This window comes from Pezoporus wallicus, unplaced genomic scaffold (assembly GCF_028554395.1).
Source record: "Pezoporus wallicus isolate ANWC-B61680 ecotype Strahan unplaced genomic scaffold, APGP_CSIRO_Pwel_v1 contig_6094, whole genome shotgun sequence".
NCBI lineage: Eukaryota > Metazoa > Chordata > Aves > Psittaciformes > Psittacidae > Pezoporus > Pezoporus wallicus.
Genome location: NW_026635941.1, coordinates 734,267 through 757,778, shown reverse-complemented (window position 1 = coordinate 757,778; position 23,512 = coordinate 734,267). Strand labels below are relative to the sequence as shown.

General features: G+C 42.1%; 1 protein-coding gene across 2 annotated transcripts in view; it reads right to left on the bottom strand.

Annotated features, from left to right (window-relative positions):
* The window catches only part of JAM2 (junctional adhesion molecule 2), a 33,493-nt gene extending 10,541 nt beyond the window's left edge, over positions 1-22,952 (bottom strand). For both annotated transcript variants that reach the window (XM_057398703.1, XM_057398702.1), the window contains exons 1-2: positions 22,819-22,952; positions 1,979-2,044 (exon numbers count right to left, since the gene is read on the bottom strand). In XM_057398703.1, the coding sequence (XP_057254686.1) occupies positions 1,979-2,044; positions 22,819-22,873 (121 nt within the window). In that variant the 5' untranslated portion in view covers positions 22,874-22,952. The remainder of the gene's footprint in view (positions 1-1,978; positions 2,045-22,818) is intronic.
* Positions 22,953-23,512: the final 560 nt, after the last annotated feature.

The window sequence follows — 23,512 nt, the reverse complement described above, 5'->3', positions numbered from 1 at the left end:
CTTCCAAGGGGCCAGACTGGTAGCCTTGGTGATTTCTCACAGGGGAAAAAATGTCTAGACAGACTTGAAAGAAAAAGTGAGGCAGGAGGGCATTCTGTGCCAGAAACATGTTACATACACTGGCCACTCCGAAAAACATGCTGTGCACTCAGGAAGCCTGAGGTTCCTGACTTTAGGTTGAGTGGATGGGTGGAGGCTTCCTGAATCTTAAGATTTGTTAAAGTTTCCTTTCAATTTTGTTTTTGTATCCTTTTAACAAAGAAAAGCCATCATTCAAGCTCAGCTTGCTCTTGCAACTGACCTTGTGACAGTTGGCTGGTCTCATGAGCTAGTCTGTATTAGCTGACATAAAGGCAGCTCAGCTGAAGAGTTCTCAGCTGAACAAGTCACCTCTGTCTTAAATGAGTTGCCCCTTTCTTGCATAGCACATTTTTTTGTTTCAGGAAAAGCTAGCATTGATGCTCTCCCACTAATCTTATGCAGAGAAAGCGAATGGCGTGGAAGAAAGGGAGCACACACAGGCAAGACAAAACATAATAAAACCCTCCTTATATCTCCCCTCTACTACTGCCCCCATACTAACAGAGTCAGCAAGAAGTGTTTCCAGGACAGGTCTACTTGACTTGCATTATGGTAGGTCCACAGGATGCAGTGCATTAGCACAGGCTCTGCCAGACCTGGAAAAGCCATCTAGGATCTTGGACTGGTCTGGGCAATGTTTAACTTGGATTTACATCTAGTCTGAAGGCTGTCGTTTGGTTATAGAATCATAGGATATTTCAGGGTGGATGGGACCCACAGGGATCACTGAGTCCAACTCTGTGCTCCTTGCAAGAATACTTAAAACTAAACTATATGGCTAACAGTGTCATCCAGATGCTCCTTGAACCCTGACAGGTTTAGTGCTGTGACCACTTGCCTGGGGAGCCTGTTCCAGTGACCAACCACCCTCCTCTACAAGAACAGGAGTTAGAGAAGAAAAATGCATTTCAGATCAGTTGTATCGAATACCTCTGTCTATCAGCCCCCACCATTCCCTTAGTGCTGCTACACAAAAAACCTGGCATGGCACCTGACCTATGTTAAACTGATCTCACTCTAACATAAAAAGAGTGAAAGAACAAAATGCACGCTATACATCATACAAAAAGAGCCTAATCAAGCTTTAATATTACCTGAAGAGCTTCTCTCTCTTACGTGTCCTGAGCTCCAAATATATTAAGTTTTACTCCCCAAAGGTGACAAGAATACCTGACAGAAGCCCAGCTGACAGCTTTAGATACCTCCAAAATACTTGATCATTACCACAGAACAGATGAATGAAACCTAAAGCTCAGCAAACACTTCTTTCAAGTCTCAAATCCCCATCTCTCTCAATTTCAACCAAATGTAAAGAACCAAACAAACAAGAACCCCCCTCACAACCCACAGACCACACATACACATTTAGGATCCGTTTCTCACCTACCCAGAAAACATCAGGTTTTCCTCCCTGCCTCCTTAACTTCTCTAGCACATTACTGGAAATAATTTTTCATATGACATACACACATATAAATATGTAAATAGCCATTATAGTTACTGAAAATTAACTGACTTACCATTTTTCTCTCTCTAGTCCCTCACTTCTCTGTCGTGCAAAATAATTAATGCTTCTCCTTTCTATCAGTTCCCATCATTTTGGGTGGAATGAAACCAGGCAGAAGTTAGAGTGGTTGATAAAGGACTGATAAACAAGTCATAGAATCATAGAATAGATAAGTTTGAAAAGGACCTCTAGGGAGCATCTAGCCCAACCCCACATCAAGTAGGAGAAAATGGGGACAAGACCAAGTCAATGCACAGTCAATGCAGATTGTAAGAGCTGGACCACCCAGGAAAAAGATAGACAATCTTAATAGCTGCACAGCTTCTGTATATATAGTTTGCATGTATTGTATTTGTACTAAAAATATTCACAGCAATGCCCATACTGTACCCTTGAACTCCTCTGCTTTTACGTTTTTGTTATCCGTTTCAATGGAAATTCCAGACACTTTACGATCTGCAAAAAGACACAGTTCAGCAATAAGTACTTGTAATTTCATATGTGCATCAACAGCTACAAACAGTAATTTCAAGACCTCCTTACACTGGGCAAATTAGATATTGTCTGCTAAAGAAAGCACAGGACTGAGAGCTAGACCAGGGCTAGGCTTGTGGGTGGCCTTGAACAATTCATCTTTTCTTCTCCATGCCTTGGCACCTGCAAACAATGGTAATATTTCTCTCTTACAATAGCATGATAACATTTACATGTGAGAAGCTCTATATAAACAGTAGGCATTGATTTATACTGGAGTAATGTCTCAAGTCTGTTTCTAATGGGGGAGACCTGCATTAATCCATAAGTGCATTTTCCATTGTATCCCTGTTGGCAGGTGTTTACTGAAGAATACCATATACAACTCCTACAGCATAAAATGGGCGCAGTAATTGGCAGTTACCTCATTCTTGTTCAAGTGAGATGGAAAACATTAATCAGTATTTCTACAGTTTTATATCAAAAAACAATCCAAAACAAAAATTCTGTACATTTTTGGATCTCTCTTGTATCAAGAACACCAAAACTCCAGAGAACATGTGAAATAGCCACTAGCCCTACATCAATCCCCACTCAGCTACCTACTCCCTGACTGGACCTCACTATACACCCTCTCTTTAGAGCTGCTCTCCTTCCAGGAAAGGGCTCCACTTCATTCTCTCATGATTCAGAAGCATTCCTGCAAAGCCCAAGAATCAGTCAGTTATTCCTTCATCCCCCATCCAGTACTGATAACGGGGGTTGTCCTGATACAGCTGCAGGATCTTGAACTTGGCCTTTTGAACCTCATGAAGTTCTCATAGGCCCACTTCTCAAGCTTGTCCAGGTCCCTCTGGATGGCATCCTGTCCCCCAGGCAAGTCAACTGCACCACTCAGCTTGGTGTCATCTGCAAACTTGCTGAGGCTACACTCAATCTCGCTGTCCCTGTCATTTGTGAAGATACTAAACAGTACTGATCTTGCACACCATCATGGTTTTCTTCTCAATTAAGATCATTCCTTATTGTTCAAATCTGCACTACAGAGGGAATTCTTCATCCAAGAAAAACCAAAACGAAACCAACCACAGACTGTAGTTCTATCAGTATCTATGGCCGTTGCCTCTGAATCATGGAGAAAGAATCAGAACAGGTATTTGAGTACCTGGCACTGTAGCAAAAGTTCAGTGACTCATTCACTGTATCTGGTGTGGTGGGTTGACCTTGGCCAGCTGCTTCACACCCACCCAGCCACTTCCTCACTCCCCCTCCTCAGGGGAGAAAAAACTGAGAAGTTCGTGGTTCAGAAGAAGACAGGAGATGGCTTAGAAGTTACCACCAACCCCAAACTGGACTCAGCTCAGAGAAAACAAATTAGTTCTGTTTCCAGTTAAAACCAGCAGGGGCTGTGTAGTCAGTCCGTAACAGCTCCTCTGATGCTCCTTCCTCTGCAGTTTTCCCCTTCTCTCCATGGGCTGCAGTTACTGTCAGGAGCCTGCCCCAAGATGGATCCCCCATGCACTTCAGGTTCCTTCAAACCCTATCCACTTGCTCCAGCATGGGACCCTCTATTGGATGCACTGTGCATATCTGCTCCAGCACAGTCCTCCACAGGCTGCAGAGCAATACCTGCTCCACCATAGTTTCTCCACAGGCTGAAGAAGATCCTCCTTCTCTCCCCTTGGTGCTCTCAGGGCTGTTTCTGACACTTTTCCCCTCACACCCAGGCAGGGTTTTCCCCTTCCTTCCCCAGGTGCTGCCATCATGGCTGCAGGACTCAGCCGTGTCCTGCGGTGTGTCCATTGGATCTAGCTGCTCCTCACAGAGGCCTCTGCAGCCCCGTGACAGCCCCTGGGCACCTACACCCCATATTCCTGTATTAATCTTCAGAGTTGCAACTTGCTAAGTATCTCACCATCCCCTTCCAAATATATGTCCAACATCTCTTGTTTCTGAGAGAATACAGCTTCACACCTGGCAATGTAAAGTGAATTCTCCTATGTGCACATTATCAAAAGATCAAAATTAGTGTGCAACTCTCCTGTCCTTCATATGTTTTAATATTATCATCACCTTTGTGATACCTCAAAATAGTTACAACGTAAGTTTGATATGAAAATAAATAGGAAGTGAAGAAGACAGCTCCAGCAATGCCATTTATATAGCCTTAGAATACTGAAACAGAAAAAAAATATTTGTATTACAAATAGTGCTTGGAAATTTTTTCCACCCCATCAAGAAAGGAAACTTTCCTGTTGGACTTTAGAAATAAAGAAAATACACAAAATGACCCCAAACACACACCCTATTGAAACCAGAGGATGGGGAGCCACTTCTCCAGCATCTCCCAAAGTAACCATTAGTCCTGCATGTCCACTCAGAGCCCATCTCCTTGGTTTTGTCTAGAATAAAGCCTGAAGTCATTAAGTCATTTTGCTTTTTACCTATTAAACCCTTTTCAGATTTATAAAAAAAAAAAAAACAAACAAACTAGCTTTTGACTTTTACCAAACCATGTTTTTTCTAGAATAACACCACCACATATCCTATATGGCAGCAGATAACAAATCACGTTTACTAATTGAAAGAACATCTTCTTTCATGTCTTCATGAAGAGGAGAAGCCTTTTGTTCTGAGGCTCTGTGAGCAGCTAATAGGTAAGAGCATTTCTAGGCCTCCAGCGTGTGTGTAAAGTAATTTATAAATTACTTTTCATCAACCTTTGCTGGCTGAGCACAAACATCTCAAACACATGCAGTTCACCACTGTATTACATTTACCTTTTCATGGGCCTGGAAACTTTTCTCCTCCTCTAATACACATGTCACACTGCTCACTGTCATGGTTTAAGGATTCATGAGCTAGAAGCCACATAAAATATGTTTTATGAATTCTGGGGCAGGACCATGGTATTTGCTTCTCTCTATGGAAGTTATCACAACATTACCCTGTGTACTTTGTACTGGGAGCTTGCAATTGCACAAAGTCTCCGTATTTCCCCCTGCATCAAGGGATTTATAGAATATATGAATATACTATGCAACACAGTAAGTGCAAAATAGTTCAACATTCACACAGCCCTCCTTCCCACACACACAAACCACAGATATACATGACCCTTTTCAAGAAGCAGTAGAGTCCAGAACAGTAACTTAAGGTGGCGCAGATAGCTGACCAAATTAAAACCATTGTATGTTCTGATCAAGCAGAAAGATGGAAGAGCTCCTTTAAGCTACAGCATCTCTTCCTTAAAAATGTTATTTTGAGAAATGTCTCTGCCAACTACTCTGAATCCAAGATTTAAACTTTGGGTTTCAGTTCACCGTATAAAGAGCAAGAGTGAAACGATGACATATTACTGTACCAATGAACTTTTTTTTTAATAATATACTTTTATACAGACCAAAAGAAACCCCTATGATGTGTCAGCAACCTTATTTGTTCAGAAGCGAACCCCAGAAATACACACTTTCCATTTGATAATCACTCACACAGCTGTAAAATGATACTACTAGCTGGAGGAATCATTAAGGAAAAGCGTATTAGTCAAACCAAATCAAAGGAAATAGTTTGCCTGGAGGAAATTACATGAGAACAGAATCAAAACAAAGTTATAAGTACAAGAGAAGAAGCCAGCTTGCAGTATTTGTTTTGCCAAGTTCTAAATAGCAGGTGGCCTATAGCAAAGCTTAACAAAGGATTTCAGAGGATACTGTAGATTTAGGAAGTTGGATGTCCCAAGAATAAAGCAATAATGAAGCCAGTTCTCTTTCTGAAATGCTTGAAAGGAAATAGGAAAGCAGACATCTGTTTGGTGTTAGCATCTTTCAGACATGTGACCACCTCAGGATAAGCCATCAGCAACATGCCTAGATGCTGATGCAGGCTTCTCAGCTATGTAACTACTATCCTGAGGTACTCAAACAGCAGAGTTTTCTCACAATCACACAACTCAGATTTTTTCTTGGTAGTCTAAGATGCAGTTGCTACAACTGAAAGGCTACCAACCACACTCCTGGTGGTGTTGGCAGGCTAGACTATGATAACTCAGACACTTAAAAATAGACAGTCAGGGCTCAGACCCACCACTCTTCACACCCATGCTGCTGTCAGCAGTCAGTGTCTAAGCAAACTTCATCTTCCACCAGTTCTGCCTGGTGAATGCTAACATCCAGCAAACACACTGGAGAGAGATCAGGAGTATTCACAGCCTCTGCAGGGTTTTCCTGTGTTGGCCAGAGTCCTTAAGCAATCTCTGAAACTGGTGATTTAAACACCAAATGTAGCCTAAAACAGCTGGAGTAAATCCAGCTTCATTCAGTAAACAACATGAATATGTTATTAAGACTACAAATTTTGGACAAGGACTAGAAGAAGTTATCCCACATGGGGGGGGGGGGGGGGGGGCAAAAAGTTAAGAAGCTCAACTTCAGTCTTTCAGTTATCTTGGGCTACTTAATTTCTTGAATCTTAAACAATATTTATAGAACAGGATTTACTTGGGAGAGAGTTTATCCAATTCACAAAACCCCCCAGCCCTGTATATCTTCACCCACAGAAAACAAAGGAGTAAACTGAAGGGGGGGTCTGCAGGCTGGGAATAAGCATCCCATCTAAGGCCAGATGTGGAGAACAAGTTTGTATTTTAATCAGCATGGTGTGATCACATAAAGGACAGTAACTTGAGAGAAGGCACATTTTCTGGCTGAGCAGCTAAAGGGATCTAAAACAAAAAAAGGAACTTAAAGAGCTTCTTAGCCACCCCTTCACTTAGGTGGTAGCTGTCAGCAGTGCTTCTCTTGTGCTTTGCAAGCTGCCAGAATAAAACACAGCAAGTTCTAGTCATTCAGACCCCAGAGCTGCTGCAGCTCTCAGACTGGTGGTAACACACACATACAGCTCTTCAGAGTAGCTTAACATGCTGTGAAATACGTGGCGTGATTTTCAACACTCCTACTGGCTAATTAGGAAATAGACCTTGCAGATGTTTTTGATCAAGGAAGAAAACCTAGGGATCCTACACTATGCACACATGGGCTATCCCTATGTCAGTGGCAAGCAAGGGAAGTTTTTCTAGCAGCTTGAAGAAACTGCTTTTAACAAAGTTCACTTTATAGTCCTTACAACTATAAGGAAAATGGCTCCTCAATACAAGCAGATGCAGTGCTGGTTTTCTCGCACTACAAGTAAGTTCTAATATATCTGTGCTAGTAGTGTTTCAAGCATCAGAGGGTGGCTAATTATTGTATTCCTTAGACAGTACTCAAAATGCAGCATCTTGGTCTTGACTCTACGGAATGAGAGATACAGCAGAAGCAGCAGGCTTTTAGATATTCAGAAGGTTCAAAGAACAGAGGGCTACAGGGAATAAAAGCTTGCTGGTAGGGTAGCACAGCTTAACTTCTTTGTTGTAGGCAGTGCCTTTTCCATAAGAAGATTTATTAACAACCTCATTAAAAGCCTTGTAATGAACCACAATTTGAATGCACAGATACCTGTCAGCTTTCCCTCCCTTTTGATTATACAAGCCCCCTCCTAAATCCTGACATTTTTTCAATTTGTGGAGAAATGGACCATGTTTTTGGAGCAAGGAAAGAGCAGGGCAGTGGGAAGAAACAAGCCAAATCCAATATTTGGTTTGGCTTCTCCTTTGGAAGAACAGCTATTACAGAATTAAAATTCCATCTCTACAGCTGATTATCTGACACACACGAAACCCCTCACCTTCCCCTCACCTCCAGCAAAACCGAAAACATTTCCCCAAAACCCAAAGGTGTTTTCCCCCTTCCAGCCCAGGCTCAGAGCCACTGAGCAACAGAGTAACCCTCCATTCCATTTGCTCTCCTGAGCAGAGTTATACATATGAAGCCGATAAGGCCAGCATCCAGACAGTAGGTCAGTTAGATACCCCAGACATACAGTGTCTTATATAGCTATAAGAGATAAGAGTTTTGCTGGGAAGTCAGCAGATACCCTCTTCACCTTTTCTCTTTTTTATTAAAATATCTCAAGAGCAAAAGCAGTTAAATTAAAAGGAAAAAAAGAATTATCTACAGATACTCAAGCAAGAAAGCAATCAAGTTTTAAGGTATCCTGCCTGCAAGACCTCTATTGAGATAAAGCAAGGTTCACCCTAAAGCATACTTTACAGTGGTTCCTCCAGACAGAGGAACCTGACAAGTATTAAGTTGTTTCAGAAAAACAAACAAAAACCCTCAAAACTTGGACTAAAATGGTAGAGCTTAAATGAACAAGCTGCTCAGGTTCAAATAGTTTTTGTCTACTGCAACATACACTCCTTGGCAACTGGGCAAAATCTCTGTAGCACTATTTTCCCCTCTCTTTTCCCACTTAAAAAAGGTGGCTAAGAATTTGAACATGGCTGGAAAGCTAACAACAATTGTGTGTGGATTTAGTACCTGTTACATGTCCAGAAGTCTAGAGCCTAATACAAAAAAAGAGTACTATTTGACTTAGATATAGCATAAAAGTAAAAACAGTCCTTCACACTCTTCTGTTACAGAAAGGAGGGTTTAATTTGCTTCAGTAACTCTGTCTTCATAACAGAACACACTTGAGAAACAGAATGCAGAACTACATTGTCATCCCACCAGGAGTTTTTAAACAGGGGAAAAAGAAGCTTACCCAGAAAGTGAAAAAGCAGGATTTTTACCTGTATTTAAAGCTGGTATTAGATGATCTGAGGAGCTTGCAAACCCACAAAGGAAAGAAGTTTCTGTGTTAAATGCCTCAACTACAGAGCAGACTAGCAACGAGGTTTTCATTTACAATGCCAGCCTAAGAATGAGTTAATCCTCTGCTTTGTGTGTACTGTTTAGTGCAATCTGGAGGGCCAGCACACCAGTGGATGATGCCTTCATTTTTAACTTTCAAGTAAAGCAGAAAGAAAATAATCTTGAAAGTAATAAGAAACTGAAGTTTTCAGAGCCAATTATCTAAAGTTACCAGTAGTAGTCCTAAGAGTTTAAGATCATGTTAATAATTTATTTCAGGGCAGAACCCCAAGGACAGTCAGCCCTGGAAACACAAACCTGGAAGAGCCTGTAGAGGAGAAAGTAGGGAATAAAAATTAAGTGGCACAAAACAAGAATGGAAGAGTTTATTTGGGTCAGCCTTTCTAAAGGAACTGAACTCAAAGCACAACAATTCCCCATAAACTGAACAGCCTCCTAAGTGCTTTCAGCAGTCCCAACACTGAAAGATTACTATATGAGATGGTGTGGGAAAGTCAGGGAGGGAGGGAGAACATATATATAATTAATTATAAAATTTTAAAATTCAATTTTTGCTTTCTCTTTTTCTAGTTGCACAGAAGAGGGGGAATGGTTTGAATTCACAGCTTGCAGAGGTTCAATGTAGCATGAAGTTTATTCCAACAGAGAGACAATCCAGAAAGCATATGCCATTAACCAAATAAATATTTATAGATTGCAGTTTTACAAGACTCAAACCTCTGCTACGCTTCTTGTCTCCATGGCAATTCAGAGGGAGCTTCTGAAAATGGGGGATGGGGTTTTAAACTAGTCGGGCTCTCACAAAAAAGCCCATTTTCCAGCCCTCTCCCAGTCATGCCCAACATCAGTTTCCACAGCAACTCATCAGTGGCTGCAAACAGCTTGCAGGGACAGTGCAAGCCTATAGCTGCTTCAGCTGCAGCTTATTTTAAGAACATCAGGATGATGATGTCTAGTACCATCATGTCTCCAAAGACCAAAAGAATAGGCTACAGGAGTAGAAGTCCCTTGCCACTGCTGTCCTGCCCACCTCATACCACACACTGCAGCAGTGATCTGAACAGATTTCCAGTTGCACTATTAGGTGTAACAATTCAGCAAAACACTGGCCTGTGCAAACACCTAGGGAAATTGTAGAACTATTAGATTTACAAAACAATGCTAGGTACCCAGCGCAAACTGTCATGTTCCCCTGAACAACAGGCAATAGTACTAGACTGATTTATATCAACTGTAAAATCAGTCCTGAAACACAGAGAATTGGGAAACTAGAAGAAACATGACACACACCCCAAAACCCCCGCAAACATTCTGGCCCACAATTCAAGATAAAGATCTCTGAAATCTCCTATAATTTATAAGTGACTTTTGCTGTAACTGCCAATCAATTTGACTCATGTCATTTTTAAACCTACAGATATACACATTACTTATAAAAAAATCCCCTGAAAACAAATTTAGTTTACTTGCCTACTGTGTCAACCAGCATTAGTCACAGTTCCAGTAAGCACCATATGCAACTGGAGTCCCTGCTCATTCAGAAGCAGTGAAGTCATTCATTCACTGCAGGATCATGTTTCCAGATGCTAGGAAGAACATCAAGATGCTACAGTTTTAAAATGCTCTAAGTAACTACATTGTTATAGTGAAGGAATGTCTCTTCCCATTGTTAGTCTTACTCATTTAAGCTGGAACCCAATTGCCTGTGCATCCTCAGTCCCTTCTCAAGTTCACAGCAGTTTTCCCCGAGTAGGTGTTCTCAATCCTGTTTGATAAATCTAAGCATTTTACAAAGCACTTTCACTGCAGAGGATATGTATGAGTATGTATTAAATTCTGGTTTCTAAAGGTATAGGAGTAGCTAACTGTGCATGGCAAACAGATCCTAAGTAGCAGGTAAGACAGGTAATTTGACCAGCTGCACACAAATGTCTCATTTTCAGCAGCGTAATAATCAAAGCTATTTTCACCTTATGTCCCCTACTGAAGGGGGTGATACCTCTGAAATACATGAATTTTAAAAAACCTCAGAAGTCCTCTCTCAAGAAGATGTTGACCTAGAATATACTTCTATACTAATATTCAAAGGATGTAAGAAATTGTGTTTTTTAAAAAAGGGCTTTTCACAGGCTTTCTCCATTCAATTTTTGCTGCCTGTGGGACATACTGTGACTTCATTCTAGCTAGCATGTCCATGAAAAAAAGTCAGTCTTTCCAAAACCAGTAGGATTCTCTTTAAATACAAATATTCAGCAAAAGCTTTGTGCAATGCTTTGTGAATTGGGGGTTACCGAGGAGATGTTTTCACTTGAGCAAATTTCACTCAAACCTTGAATTTTAGGACTGCATCCTATGAGTGATAAGCAGCACTAAAGTTAGCTTTCTAACTTTTTTGCTCCAGAATACAGACCAGATTATTTGCTAATACAAGATGAAAACATGATGCCCACTTCTCTCCTGGCCAAAAGAATTTGGTGAATCTTTCCTAATAATCCAAACACAATTGCCAAATTAGCTCATCCCATTTTCATTCACACATGATCTCTTACACTGACAAGTTTACTCAATAGTCTCTTCTTGCCAGAAGCAGTTAACAGTAATGTTGATGACTATTACTTTTAATCAACATTGCAGTTTACAGTACAAATGCATATCTTTAGCCTTAATTCTACAGGCCTTTAATAGATAAGTTAGTCCTTTAATATCAAGTTTTATAGAAGCACCTTCTAGCGCATTTGAACAAGACTGAAGTCACTCCTTCAATTCAATCAGGGCTGATACATAGCAAGAGGACCTAGAACAGATGATGTCTGGCATGCTTAAAGGAGAAGGGTAATTAGAAGAAATCCTCCGGAAGGTAGAGGTAAGAACAATAGGTCAGTATAATAGATGCCAAGTTTTCCTCTAGAGGGATGAAGGGGACAAAAAAAACAAGAAAACCAATCAACAAACAAAAACCGCAGAAAACCCACCAAAAAAGGCCCCCAGACCAACAAACCACTATAGTCTTTATCCCATTAAAAGCTACACAAGCAAAATAACATATGGGTAGTCAGATTAGAAAACATGAGACTAACAACACTGAAAAGTTACACAGGAAACAGGAATAAACATAGAGTAACTCTGTGCTTTATTTATTTTTAAATCCAGCATAAATGGTAACTTGGCAATCACTACAGCTTTTCAACAGGAGAGATGTGTTAGAAGCCACATCCTTGAGAATATTTGGGTAAGGTTCAGTAATGAAACACACTGCTGCTTTGCGTCAGAAGAAGGGAAATCTCAGTATGGGAGCTAACATTCACAATTCACTGGTTTTCTGCTTCGTGTAATAAGATTTGATGAACTTGTCTGCAGGTGCTTAAACTAAGAAAGTAGCAGCTGTTTCACTGTTGCAAAAATGAAACAAGAAGAGATGTCAGCAATTCTGTAATGCTGTAAAACAAAAAATAATTCAGGAGACAGAATGAGTTGTATGGAAAACAAATAATCTTGTCAGAATGAGTCAATCAGGTCAGAGACAGAAGTAGTACCAGGAACATGTACAGTTGGTTTTAAAAAGAATTTAATTGCAAGATCCCCATTAGAATTGTTTATTTGTTGTTTTTTTTTTAGAATAAACCATAAGTGGTTAAGGATTCAGCGCCCTCAGTCTCCACCTTCTGAACCACAACTTAGTGCTTAAAAGTCTGGTGGTTAAAATGGCTATATCTGACATCCTCCAGAATCCAAGTGGTTAAACAGTTAAATCTGGAATGTAGAGCACACACAAGATATATCATCAAAGCCCACGTTACACTTCTAGAATACTTACTACAGTCAATAGACTGTACGTTTCATGAAACAATGACTCCCAGATAGGCATACATGCTGGTTTAAACTACTGTTTGCCATCTACTTTGTCTACTTCTGCACATATTCCCTTTATAACCGACTGTTCATGAGATACTGATGCTCTAGAAACTATTACTGCATAAACTGAATTTTCCTTTAAAAATAAGACTAAAAAATGCCACTGTGAAGGTGCTTGTGCTCCTTCAACTTAGGTCAGCTAACTTCCATTTAAGGATCTCTTTTTGAGAAAGATATTCGAAGAACAGGCCAAGGACTACACTGGCAAACAGATTACACAGGCAGACACACACTGGCGTAATCACATGGAACACAAACACACAATAAGGTCTCTAGAGTTCATCTCTGGATTTACAGAACAATACATTTTAGTAAGATGATGATCTGGGCATGTTCACATATTTATTCCCACTGTTGTTGTAGGGCTGAGGCTCTTGCTGTGAGCCTTTTTGCTACAAAGCCAGCATCAGAGCTATGAGTGGTTAAGAAATCCAGAAAGGATTAAAAAAATGGTTCAGTGAAGTCAAAACCAGTTGCGTTCAGTTTAATCAAATGCTAGTCTGATTCTAAATACTTATTACCAGCTTTCCAAAGCACAGTGTAAAACAGTCTTTTGGGTTTAGTAGATTGTTATATAGATACTTCCTCTCTCTTACATTTTCTGATGCTGTACTGCAATGCTGAGATACTGATTTTCCTCTCAGGATCCTTTCAAGTGGTTATGACATTACTGTGTACCCGTGAATTATGTTACACCAGGGAGGACCATTGTGCTTCTGAACAGAAGACATCAGCAGCATTCATTGCAAGAGACAAAGAATACTCAAATACTGACTAAATCATAGAATAGTTCGGGTTGGAAAGAACCTTAATATCATCAAGTTCCAACACCCCTGCCACCTAAGGCTCTGTTCAACCTGGCCTTGAACACTGCCAGGGACAGATTACCTGAACAACCCACTCCAGTGCCTCACCACCCTTACAGTAAAGAACTTCCTCCTTATATCCAATCTAAACTTCCCCTGTTTTAACCCGTTACCCCTTGTCCTATCACTATAGTCCCTAATGAAGAGTCCCTCCCCAGCATCATTATAGGCCCCCTTCAGATACTGGAAGGCTGCTATGAGGTCCAAAACATTTACCTTTCACATAAAAATATTTACTGAAATTCAAATGGAAAGCTACTAAATCTTCTTAGAGGATAAACATCTTTCCTGCACAAACTCTTCCAACACCTATGCATGGCTATTAATGATCTTTTAATTGGACTTCATGTGGACATTAGAGGAGGGAGAGGGAAAGAGGGAAAGAGGGAAAGAGGGAAAGAGGGAAAGAGGGAAAGAGGGAAAGAGGGAAAGAGGGAAAGAGGGAAAGAGGGAAAGAGGGAAAGAGGGAAAGAGGGAAAGAGGGAAAGAGGGAAAGAGGGAAAGAGGGAAAGAGGGAAAGAGGGAAAGAGGGAAAGAGGGAAAGAGGGAAAGAGGGAAAGAGGGAAAGAGGGAAAGAGGGAAAGAGGGAAAGAGGGAAAGAGGGAAAGAGGGAAAGAGGGAAAGAGGGAAAGAGGGAAAGAGGGAAAGAGGGAAAGAGGGAAAGAGACACACCCTTTCCCCATCTTTTAAGGAGAACCCTGCAATACTTGTTTATTCTTTAAAAAAAGGGCAGGCAGGGTGAATAGGGACACAAAGAAACCCCAGCCAGCATTAACACACAACAAAAGAACTGAACCTAGCAATATTTATCATATATTTTTGTTTAGGAACAGTGCTAAACAGATACCAGTGATGTCTTTCTTTGAAATTCTACTGCTATTTTGTTTTTAGATATAATCATCCTCTATTTAATTATTTCTACATTTATGAGTTGCAAACATCTGAAACAAGCTGATTTTAGTGCATGCAGCGTAAGTTACTGATTAGTTATAATGTAAGTCTTATAATGTAGTTATAATGTAAGTCTTGAGCAACAAAATATATGCTTTTCTCTGTTAGGAATTATTAAAATGTATACCCTTTTCCAAATCTTGACATATAACATCTTAATTGGCAAGACATCACATTAAAATTTGTTTAATTCAGCAGGAGCAGCATTTAAAGAGTCTTCACTCATGTCACATATAAAAAGTATATATTTCTGTTTAGAATTAAACTGTACACATTAAGAGTTAACTTGATAATACACATACCTTTCATACAGCATGAGTCAGCTAAATGTTTTATTCTCAGCAGGGCCTGACTTTACCCCCAATCAAAATTTTAAGTGTTCACGCTCTGGAGCAAGCTTAACACATTAACACCAGTCAATCAGACCCAATAGAGCTCTGTAGCATGAAAACTGCAGCTCGGAGCACCCTGGCTGATGCCACTGAGCAGTGCCTCAAGCCAAAACTGCTTGGGGTCCCAGCCAGCAGCCCTCCATGGGTCTTGGCACGCCAAAGCTGTCTGTTGCTTCTTTTCCCTAGCCTCTGTGCCTTCTCAGATTCTTCTGTATTTAGGCAGCCTCCCCAAATAAAGAAGGACAGCCCTTCATTATTAACAACATGGGACAGCCTACTTGAATCCCAGTTTCAGAAGTGCTCACCACCACTGTGTCAAAGCTGCAAAGCCCTATCACACTCCCCAGAATCCCAGTCAGTTGGTACAAGCATACATAGATCAAGAGCCACAAACAGCAAGCCAGGAGTTCAAGGCAGAATTTCTCGCCTTTGTTGCTGACTAGCTCAAAGACTGGAGAAGGGGCAGAAAACCCATTTAGGTGGCCCAGTAGTCCCAGGGCCAAGAATTTCCTTTTTAAGACCATTTTGTAGAAACAGAAAGGGCGCTGGAACACAAAAGCTGGCCACAACACTCAGAAAACACACCTACACATGCTACAGATATCATTCCGGATGATGTGCTTTTACTATTTTTTGCCAGTACAGCTACTAGAAGGCTTCAGTTATGAACCGGGGCCTCCCTGCAGTAAGTACTATCTGTATGTTTAGGTGGCAAACTGCTGTCTAACTCACACAATATGTATTCAAACTTTGGTTTTCTGCATATAATTCTTCCATACATTTACAAGTATTCCAAGTCCAAGCACTTCTCCAACTCTACTTCAGCTCTAGCCAACATATACAAATTCTTAGCATACTAGCCCCAGGAACTACTCTCGATTCCTACTGGGCACTTTCTGCAGACTGAGATACAATAATCAATCATTATGGTTTCTTTATTATATTAATTTGACCAAAAGTCACTCCTCAAGAATGCATGTTCCATCATTATTTCCAAGTACTATGCTAACAGTCTGTGAATGGCAAATATAGCCTCTATTGTTAACATTATCTGGTATCAAAACAACCATATCACTTTCTATTCAGATAATGCTTTGTTTCTGTTTGAGTCTGATTCAGTGGTTTGGACTGGTTTGAGAAATTAAGGGTTGAACATGCTCTCAAGAAGTTAAGAAGTTAATCCAAACAAAACCTATGTAAAGCTATAAAACTTCACACCTGTAGTGTCTGTTCTTTCCAGATCAATTCTTACCATGTCTCACATGTTTAAAAACATGGCTGTTTTTAAACAGCTAGGATCAAGCTGTAGCTACTTCAATGCAAGTTTCATCTTCCCAACTCTTACTGGAAATTGCTAAGTTTTGAGCTTGTAAAAAGTTTGCATTCAAAAAGGCTCATTACCAGATTTTTCTATCATGTTTTTCTCTGCTAATAATCCTTGAGAGAAACTGGATGCCTGCTTTAATTCCTATTAACCAGGAGGGGCTACAGACTTACAAGTTGTTCAACTAGCACTATTTTATTGCATGCTGTTGTTCAAGAATGACTATTTTCCTCTTCTTCCTTCTCCAAAAGCTCCTTCACCTCCCAGTGTATGTCAGAAACTGACAAGTGAACAGACCAGATGTTCAGCTGCCAAGATCACCTTCTGCCTGGTTTAAGAAATTTTTTATAAGCACTTGCATGCTCAATGATATACTGTGAGCACAGAGGTGACATAACTCATTGGTGCCCTCTGGAAAAAAGTGGCTTTGAAAACACAGGTGAGCACTGGCAATCATCCAAATGCTCCTCCAGCCTTATTTGCTGTCTCATTCTTTGAAATACATATTCATTCCCCTAAAACACCCCAGTGTTTAGATGAACAAAACAAATAATTTGTCATGATAACACGACACCATAATATTTGCTTTAAGCTTCCTGCAGTGGAATTACAGCACAATCACATACAGCGCTTTGAGGAAGATGAGATGGACTTTTTCTGTAGAAATGTTTTACTAAAACTGTTAGCTCTTTGAAAACTACTCCAGATGGCAAAAAGCACACCAGAAAGTAAACTGAAATAAAGCTATCTTTACAAAATTGGAGGGGGAGTGGGGGATATAACCAAAATACAATTAATTACTGGTAAATTAATTGCCTTTCAGCTTCTACATAACATTTCCCTCGGTTTCCATGTTCCATTAAAGTGCTCACCCCATTGTAATTTAGCCAGTAAACTAGAAAGTAAACTCGTAAGCTACCTATTTTGCCACCTATATGAAATAGTGCCACAAAGTTATCACAGTGGAGAAAAAAAAACCTCAACCAGCCAAACAAGAAAAAAAAGCAATATGATCATTCATTGTATACATACACTGGGACAGCATTTTATGCCATTTTTTTTCATCTGGGATCATTGTATAACCTCAAGGGAACCTTAATTTAGCCATTCCATATGGCCCTGGCAAATAGTCTACAATGACAAATACAAATGTCTACCTTGTATATCAAAACAATTGAAGCACAAGATATTTATATCATGACGTGGACATTTCTGGCTGTGTGAACATCTCTTAATAATCTTCCTTTATGTAAGCATTTATCCTGGAATCACCTCTAGCATTGCTAAGAAAAAGTACAACACTAAGCCTTACTTTGAGAAAAGTATTCCTAAAAGGGATCGCCAGCTGCAGGGAACCGATGACGAACAGACTGTCTTCAGAAGTGCTCCAACAGAAAGATGGCATTTTGAGTGCTGATGGCCTCTAAGTAGGTCATGCAATCTGTAAACTTTTAAATCCCAGTTTCAGAACTAAATCATTAATTGTTTGCGCCCCTCCAAAAGCACAACCCCACACAAAAAGACAACCCCAAACCTGTCCCCCACCAGCTCCCCAACCAGAAGGGATTGCTGGTTACTTACTGGTACCGTAGAAGATACACACGTCACTGTCAGTCTTCAGTGAAGAAGTACCACTATTACTCACTCATGTGAAATAATGAGAAAACTGGATTTATTTGTTTTTATAGTGTCAGTTGTACAAGGTCATTCTTCCATGCTTAAGATGTGACTACCAGCACCTGAGAAAAACCTAAAGCAGTTACAGCACCCTTTCAGGAAGGGCCAAAGCCTTCTCTAACAGTTTTAGCTCACTTCTTTAAAAACAGGTCTGCACACATTCCCCCCCCCCCCCCCCAGTAATGTTTGGGGTCAGTGGATGGAGACAAGTTTGGTAACTTTGGGTCACAAAAGATGATCCCACATGCTTTGTCAAGTCTGTCAGCTAAAGAGCAAAGGTGAAGTCAAAGTTACACTACTTGTGAGTTCTTACCTAATAATTTGTGATGTCCCCAGCCAGTTTCTTCAGCAGAAACTGGCAGATACTGTGTTGCTGCCAAAACAGTCTGCAGTAGGAAATATGATAATACAGGAAACAATCGTAAAAATATCTTTGTGTAATTCAGTTAAATAGACTGTGAGAAGACTTTATCCAGGCTCAATTAGGTCTGCTAATCACAGTGTAGCTTTACCTCTCATTATTAATGCCAGATGCCCTATGTTATTTGCAATTACCAGAAATATATGTCCTGTGACATGAACAAAGAATTGTTGCAATGTTAAAGCTAAGAAAAGAGGACCTCGGAGACTGAGGGGCAGCAAAAGCAAGGTCTCCACTTATACACATCCACCTTAAGTGGAAGAGAAATTGCCGTTGTCTGAATGTGACATTTCCAGGTACATTTCCTGTCTCTTGCATGCAGTAAGAGAAGACAGTCACACTCACTTTTATATTTGCACATCAAATAGTTCAGGTTACTTGTCTCACAGCCTCCTAAGAATACTGCAACGCCAGACAGGGACCAGCTCTCTCTGGCTCCTCTCTGCTAGACAGAAAGGAAAAAGACAAAGCCCTCACCACAGAACAGCAATGCTTCTGGCTGAGGCCTCAAAATTAGACAGCCCCTTTCAAGCAGCATGCCTAGGTTTAAAGGAAATAGCATAATTTGCTCAAATGCAGCAACAGCCATGGTTTCCAAGAGACATGCCAATAACTCACAGTCAAAGTTTCTTCTGAGCCCTGAGGATCTAACCAAGAGGGTGAAATGGTGAAGGTTATAACATCAGCTAAAGAGAGGAGCATGTCTCCCTTTTTAAGACAGGAAGGTCTTCCAAACAAGTCCTCAATTTTTATGCGTTCAGAAGCATTTGGGTATCTTGTGCAGTCACCACAGTCCTAAACAACACCACCAACAAAGTCAGGCTGAACATTAGAAACCAGCTTTGCTTTGATATAGTTCATTTTCATTTTTTTTGTTTGTATTTAAGAAGCTCACTTTCATCTGACAGCACATGTTATGGTGTCTAAGAGTCTGTGCAGGCTTGTAGACAACCACAAGTCTACAGCAAAGAAGTACTGTTCCTCAAATAAAACAGAAAGAGAAGGAACCTTTCTTTTATGTATCTACTCCCCACTCCCTCTCCAAACAATAGGTAGTCTGGTTTTATTATTACAATGTACAGATATTACTAAAGAAGTATGCAGTCTTACAAATTTAAGAAATAGCATCTCACCTGAATATGTACTCTGATTTAGAAATTAGAGTAAGTCATAGAATCATGGAATTATTTGAGTTGGACAGGACCTTAAAGCTCCAACCCCCTGCCATGGGAAGGGACACCTTCCACTAGACCAGGTTGCTCCAAGCCCCATCCAGCCTGGCCCTGAACACTTCCGTTGATGGGGCAGCCACAGATTTTCTGGGCAACCTGTGCTGGTGCCTCACCACCCTCATAATGAAGAATTTTTTTTCCAATATCTAACCTAAATGTAGTTTAAAGCTATTACCCTCTTCCAGTTTAAAACCATTCACCCTTCCTCATAACTTTTTATCTTCCTCGTAAAAAGTCCCTCTCAAGATTTCCTGTAGGCCCCTTTACTGGAAGGCTGCTATAAGGTCTCCCTGGAGCCTTCTCTTGTCCAGGCTGAATAACCCCATTCTCTCAGCCTGTATTCATAGGAGAGGTGCTCCAGCCCTCACATCATCTTTGTGGCCTCCTCTGGACTCGCTCAACGAGGTCCACATCCCTCTCATGTTGTGGGCCCCAGAGCTGAATGCAGCACTGAAGGTGGGGTTTCATGAGAGCAGAGCAGAGGGGCAGGATCACCTCTTTCACTGGCTGGTCAACAACTAAATTAATTCAGCAAACAGGGTTTAACAGAAGACTGGGGGGTGTCAATCTAAATTTTGAGTACATCAGTTGCACAGCACAGGCAATCAGGAAAGCACAGTTTAAAGGCTTCCACTGTCATTCCTACAGCCAGTGCAGTCATGCTTTATGATTTCTTGTTGGGGGTGGGGAAGAAACACAAAAGGCTTTTTTTGGTCTAAAACCTCTGCATCTAGCTGAAAGATTCCTGAGCAAGGAGGAGTGTTTGCTTTAGAGCCAGAAACAAACCCTTACTTTATTTATTGCTCAAACTATCCCAGTGAGCTCCATTAAATATTTATGTAAGACTACTATTTATCGCCTCTGCATTGTCCGCACACAGACATATCCGTGTCTCTGCATAATCTGGTGCAGCACCACCAGATTAACTTTTAACGTAAACTAATGCAGGAAAAAAAAAAAAAAAAAAAAAAAAAAATCACACCTAGAAACTTTCCCAAAAGGCCACTTCATCTGTACGTACTATCTCATCCACAATAGCCATGATAATTAACAACAATCATTTCTGTATATTTTGTAAGCATCTGGCCAACAGATCTTACAAAGTGCTACTTTGTGGCACCATTTAAAACTTCCCAGATAGCATCAGTTTCAGGAGCTCATAGTGACAGAGAACATTATTGAACACCTCTAACTCCCTTATTTTTCCCTAAATTTAAGTAAAAAAAAAAAAATTTTTCTCAGAAATCACTGTTTCTGTTTGTTGTTAATATTTCTTATTAGGTTCTCACTGAAAAGTAATCCAAACCTGATCTTAGTACTGTTTGCGGCTATGCTGACATCCTATGAGCAATTTACACAGTCTTAACTCTGCAGCTGAGCTACCAAGCAAGTTCTCTACGTCTGCTCCACAACATAGTGCTCACACAGTCCATGTACCAACCACTGCTTTCTCTTTTTCATTAGTTTCTGCTCATTCCCCTTCATCTCCAGGGCACACGAGCCCCATGTTAAGAACCATCCAAGCACCACAACTGACTTGGATATCAGTATTAGTTTTATTGTTCTTGTGAACATACTTGAGCCACAGGAAGAGCAGCAGCAGACTCCTGATTGCCTGGATTTCCCCTGGCTCACACAAACAAGCAGCATTTGCACAACCAACTACAGTCACTTTCTCCATGTAATGACTTCTTATCGGTGCCTTGCTGGTAAACTTTCTCCCCACCTGGTTCTTCTTGGGCATTGGGACAGGAAGAGGAAAAAAAAAAAAACACAACAGAAAAAAAGGAGGCAAGCGTGACAACAATGCAGGCACTTTGATCCACTGCACTGCTTCCAAACCACCCTCTGTATCATTTCCTCACTGGTCAAAGCCAGCACTGCCAGCAAGCACAACTAACCACAAGGCTGAGCTGCCTGAAGACCCTGAAACAATTATTATTTGTATATTAGTATATGGAAGAGAAAGTCTGTGCTAGCTGCTCATCTAACATCCCAAATTTTCCATAAGGTATCTTAGAAGCAAAGAATGGTGGCGGTGAGGAAAACCCTCCACCAAATGCATCATTTGATGCACAGACATAGACCATTTCAAGCCTCTCCTCAACTGAACCCATTCCTCCTTGGTAAAAAAGGACTTTCCGCGCACACAGCCTTCTGTGAGGAGGAATGAAAGGTAACCTACAAAACACACCCAGTCCCATCATCGTGGATGCCCCCCGCTCACAACGCATTGAAAACCCATCCCAGGCTAGTCCCAGTTGGTCACTTCATTGTCAGACTGTGCTACCAAACTCTGTACAAAGCACTGTTTCCACATGCAGCCTCTTTCCCCAAAATACCAGCAAAATAAAAGCAGCATAAAACAGGAACACAGCAAGACGGGATCTGGAAGTGACAGCCTTATCACACAACTGGCACTGTGAATGCTGTGTATTAATCCACTGCTTCTTCACAGGTATGTGATCTGGTTTTCAATTATTTCCATGCGCTTTCCGGGCAGGGCAGCTTTTGCCAACTTAACTTACCATGCCTGCTCCCCCCCCCCCATCTTCCCGTTGTGCTTTTAAGGAGTTAGACAATAGGATCATAAAAACACTGGAAACACAAAGCTGTTCTGGAGCTTGCAGCATCCAGCGCTGGCAACAGAACACACGCTCCCGTCACTCGCTCATCCATCTCGTAAAGGCCATCAGAAAAGCAAACTACGCAGCCCGCATCCTAAAGTTCGCACCACTGCAGAAAGCCACTGGCTTGCCCTGAAACAGGCCCGGCTTAAAACAGGTTACATCTGTGCGAGAGCAACAGACACATGGAAACAATCACCGCGCCGTCCCCCGCCTGCCGCGAAGGACTCTCTCGCTCCTATTTTGCTGTTGGAAACGCCACTTGGCTCCTCTCGCTCCGGGGGCGAGGAAGAAGAAATGACCTCCTGCTTCTCTTCTCCCTGCTTCTCTTCTCCCTGCCGCGCGGCTCCTCTGGGCGGGCAGTGGTGCCGCAGGAGCGGCTCCCGGCGGGGCGCGGCAGGGCAGGGCCCGGGCGGCGGCCGGGGAAGGGACTGGGCACCCTCAGGTCGAGCCCCCCCCTCATCCTCCCGAGACACTTCGGCCACTTTGGGGGTCCGTTCCCCCGCGGCCAGGGAGTCCAGCGGCCGGGGCGCTCCCAGAGGGAGCGGTACGCGGTAGCCCCCGCACCCGCCCCGCGGGGAAGGGACGCGGCCACTTACAGCTCAGGACCCCCAAGTAACCTATGAGCAGCAGGCGGAGGCTGCGGCTCGCCATCTTCCCGGCAGCGCAGCTCCCCGCCGGCGGCAGCGGTTAATAGACACCGGGCGACGCCGGCGGCGGGGCGTGAGGCGCGGCAGGGAAGGAGGGGGGCTCGGCCTGGTGTCGGCCCGGGAGAACGGGGAGGTGCCTGGCGGGCCGTGGGGTAGGTGCTGCCGTGGGGCTCTGCCTCCGCGCCAGCGGAGCGTTCCCGCCGCCACCCCCCCCAAAACTTATAACGTGTCCGAGGGGTCTCCCCGCCCCGGGCTAGCTCCGAGCCCAGGGATTGCGCGCCGGGTGCCGCTCCGCCCTTCCCTGGGGCGTCCGGAGTGGGGACCTGTGGCCGGCAGCAGCTCCCGGCTCATCCCACTCCTCCTGCTTTTCTGCCTCCCCATCCAGCGCGGTGCTCCGCGCCTCCCGGGGCTGTGTTGTGTGGTATTCAGCAGCTGCTCCCTCCGATTTATTTTATTTTCGAGCTACGAGATCTTCACAAGCTCAAGGACATTTGTTGCAACAAAATAAACTTTTCATTCAGAAAAGCTTAAACTTCTCAAAGAAGACCACGGTCCCTGTCGGTGCGTTTCCCGAAGTTAAGCCCACCTTGGAGGGGAAATACGAACAAGAGTTAACTCAAGAAACGAGAATTCAGATGTTCGC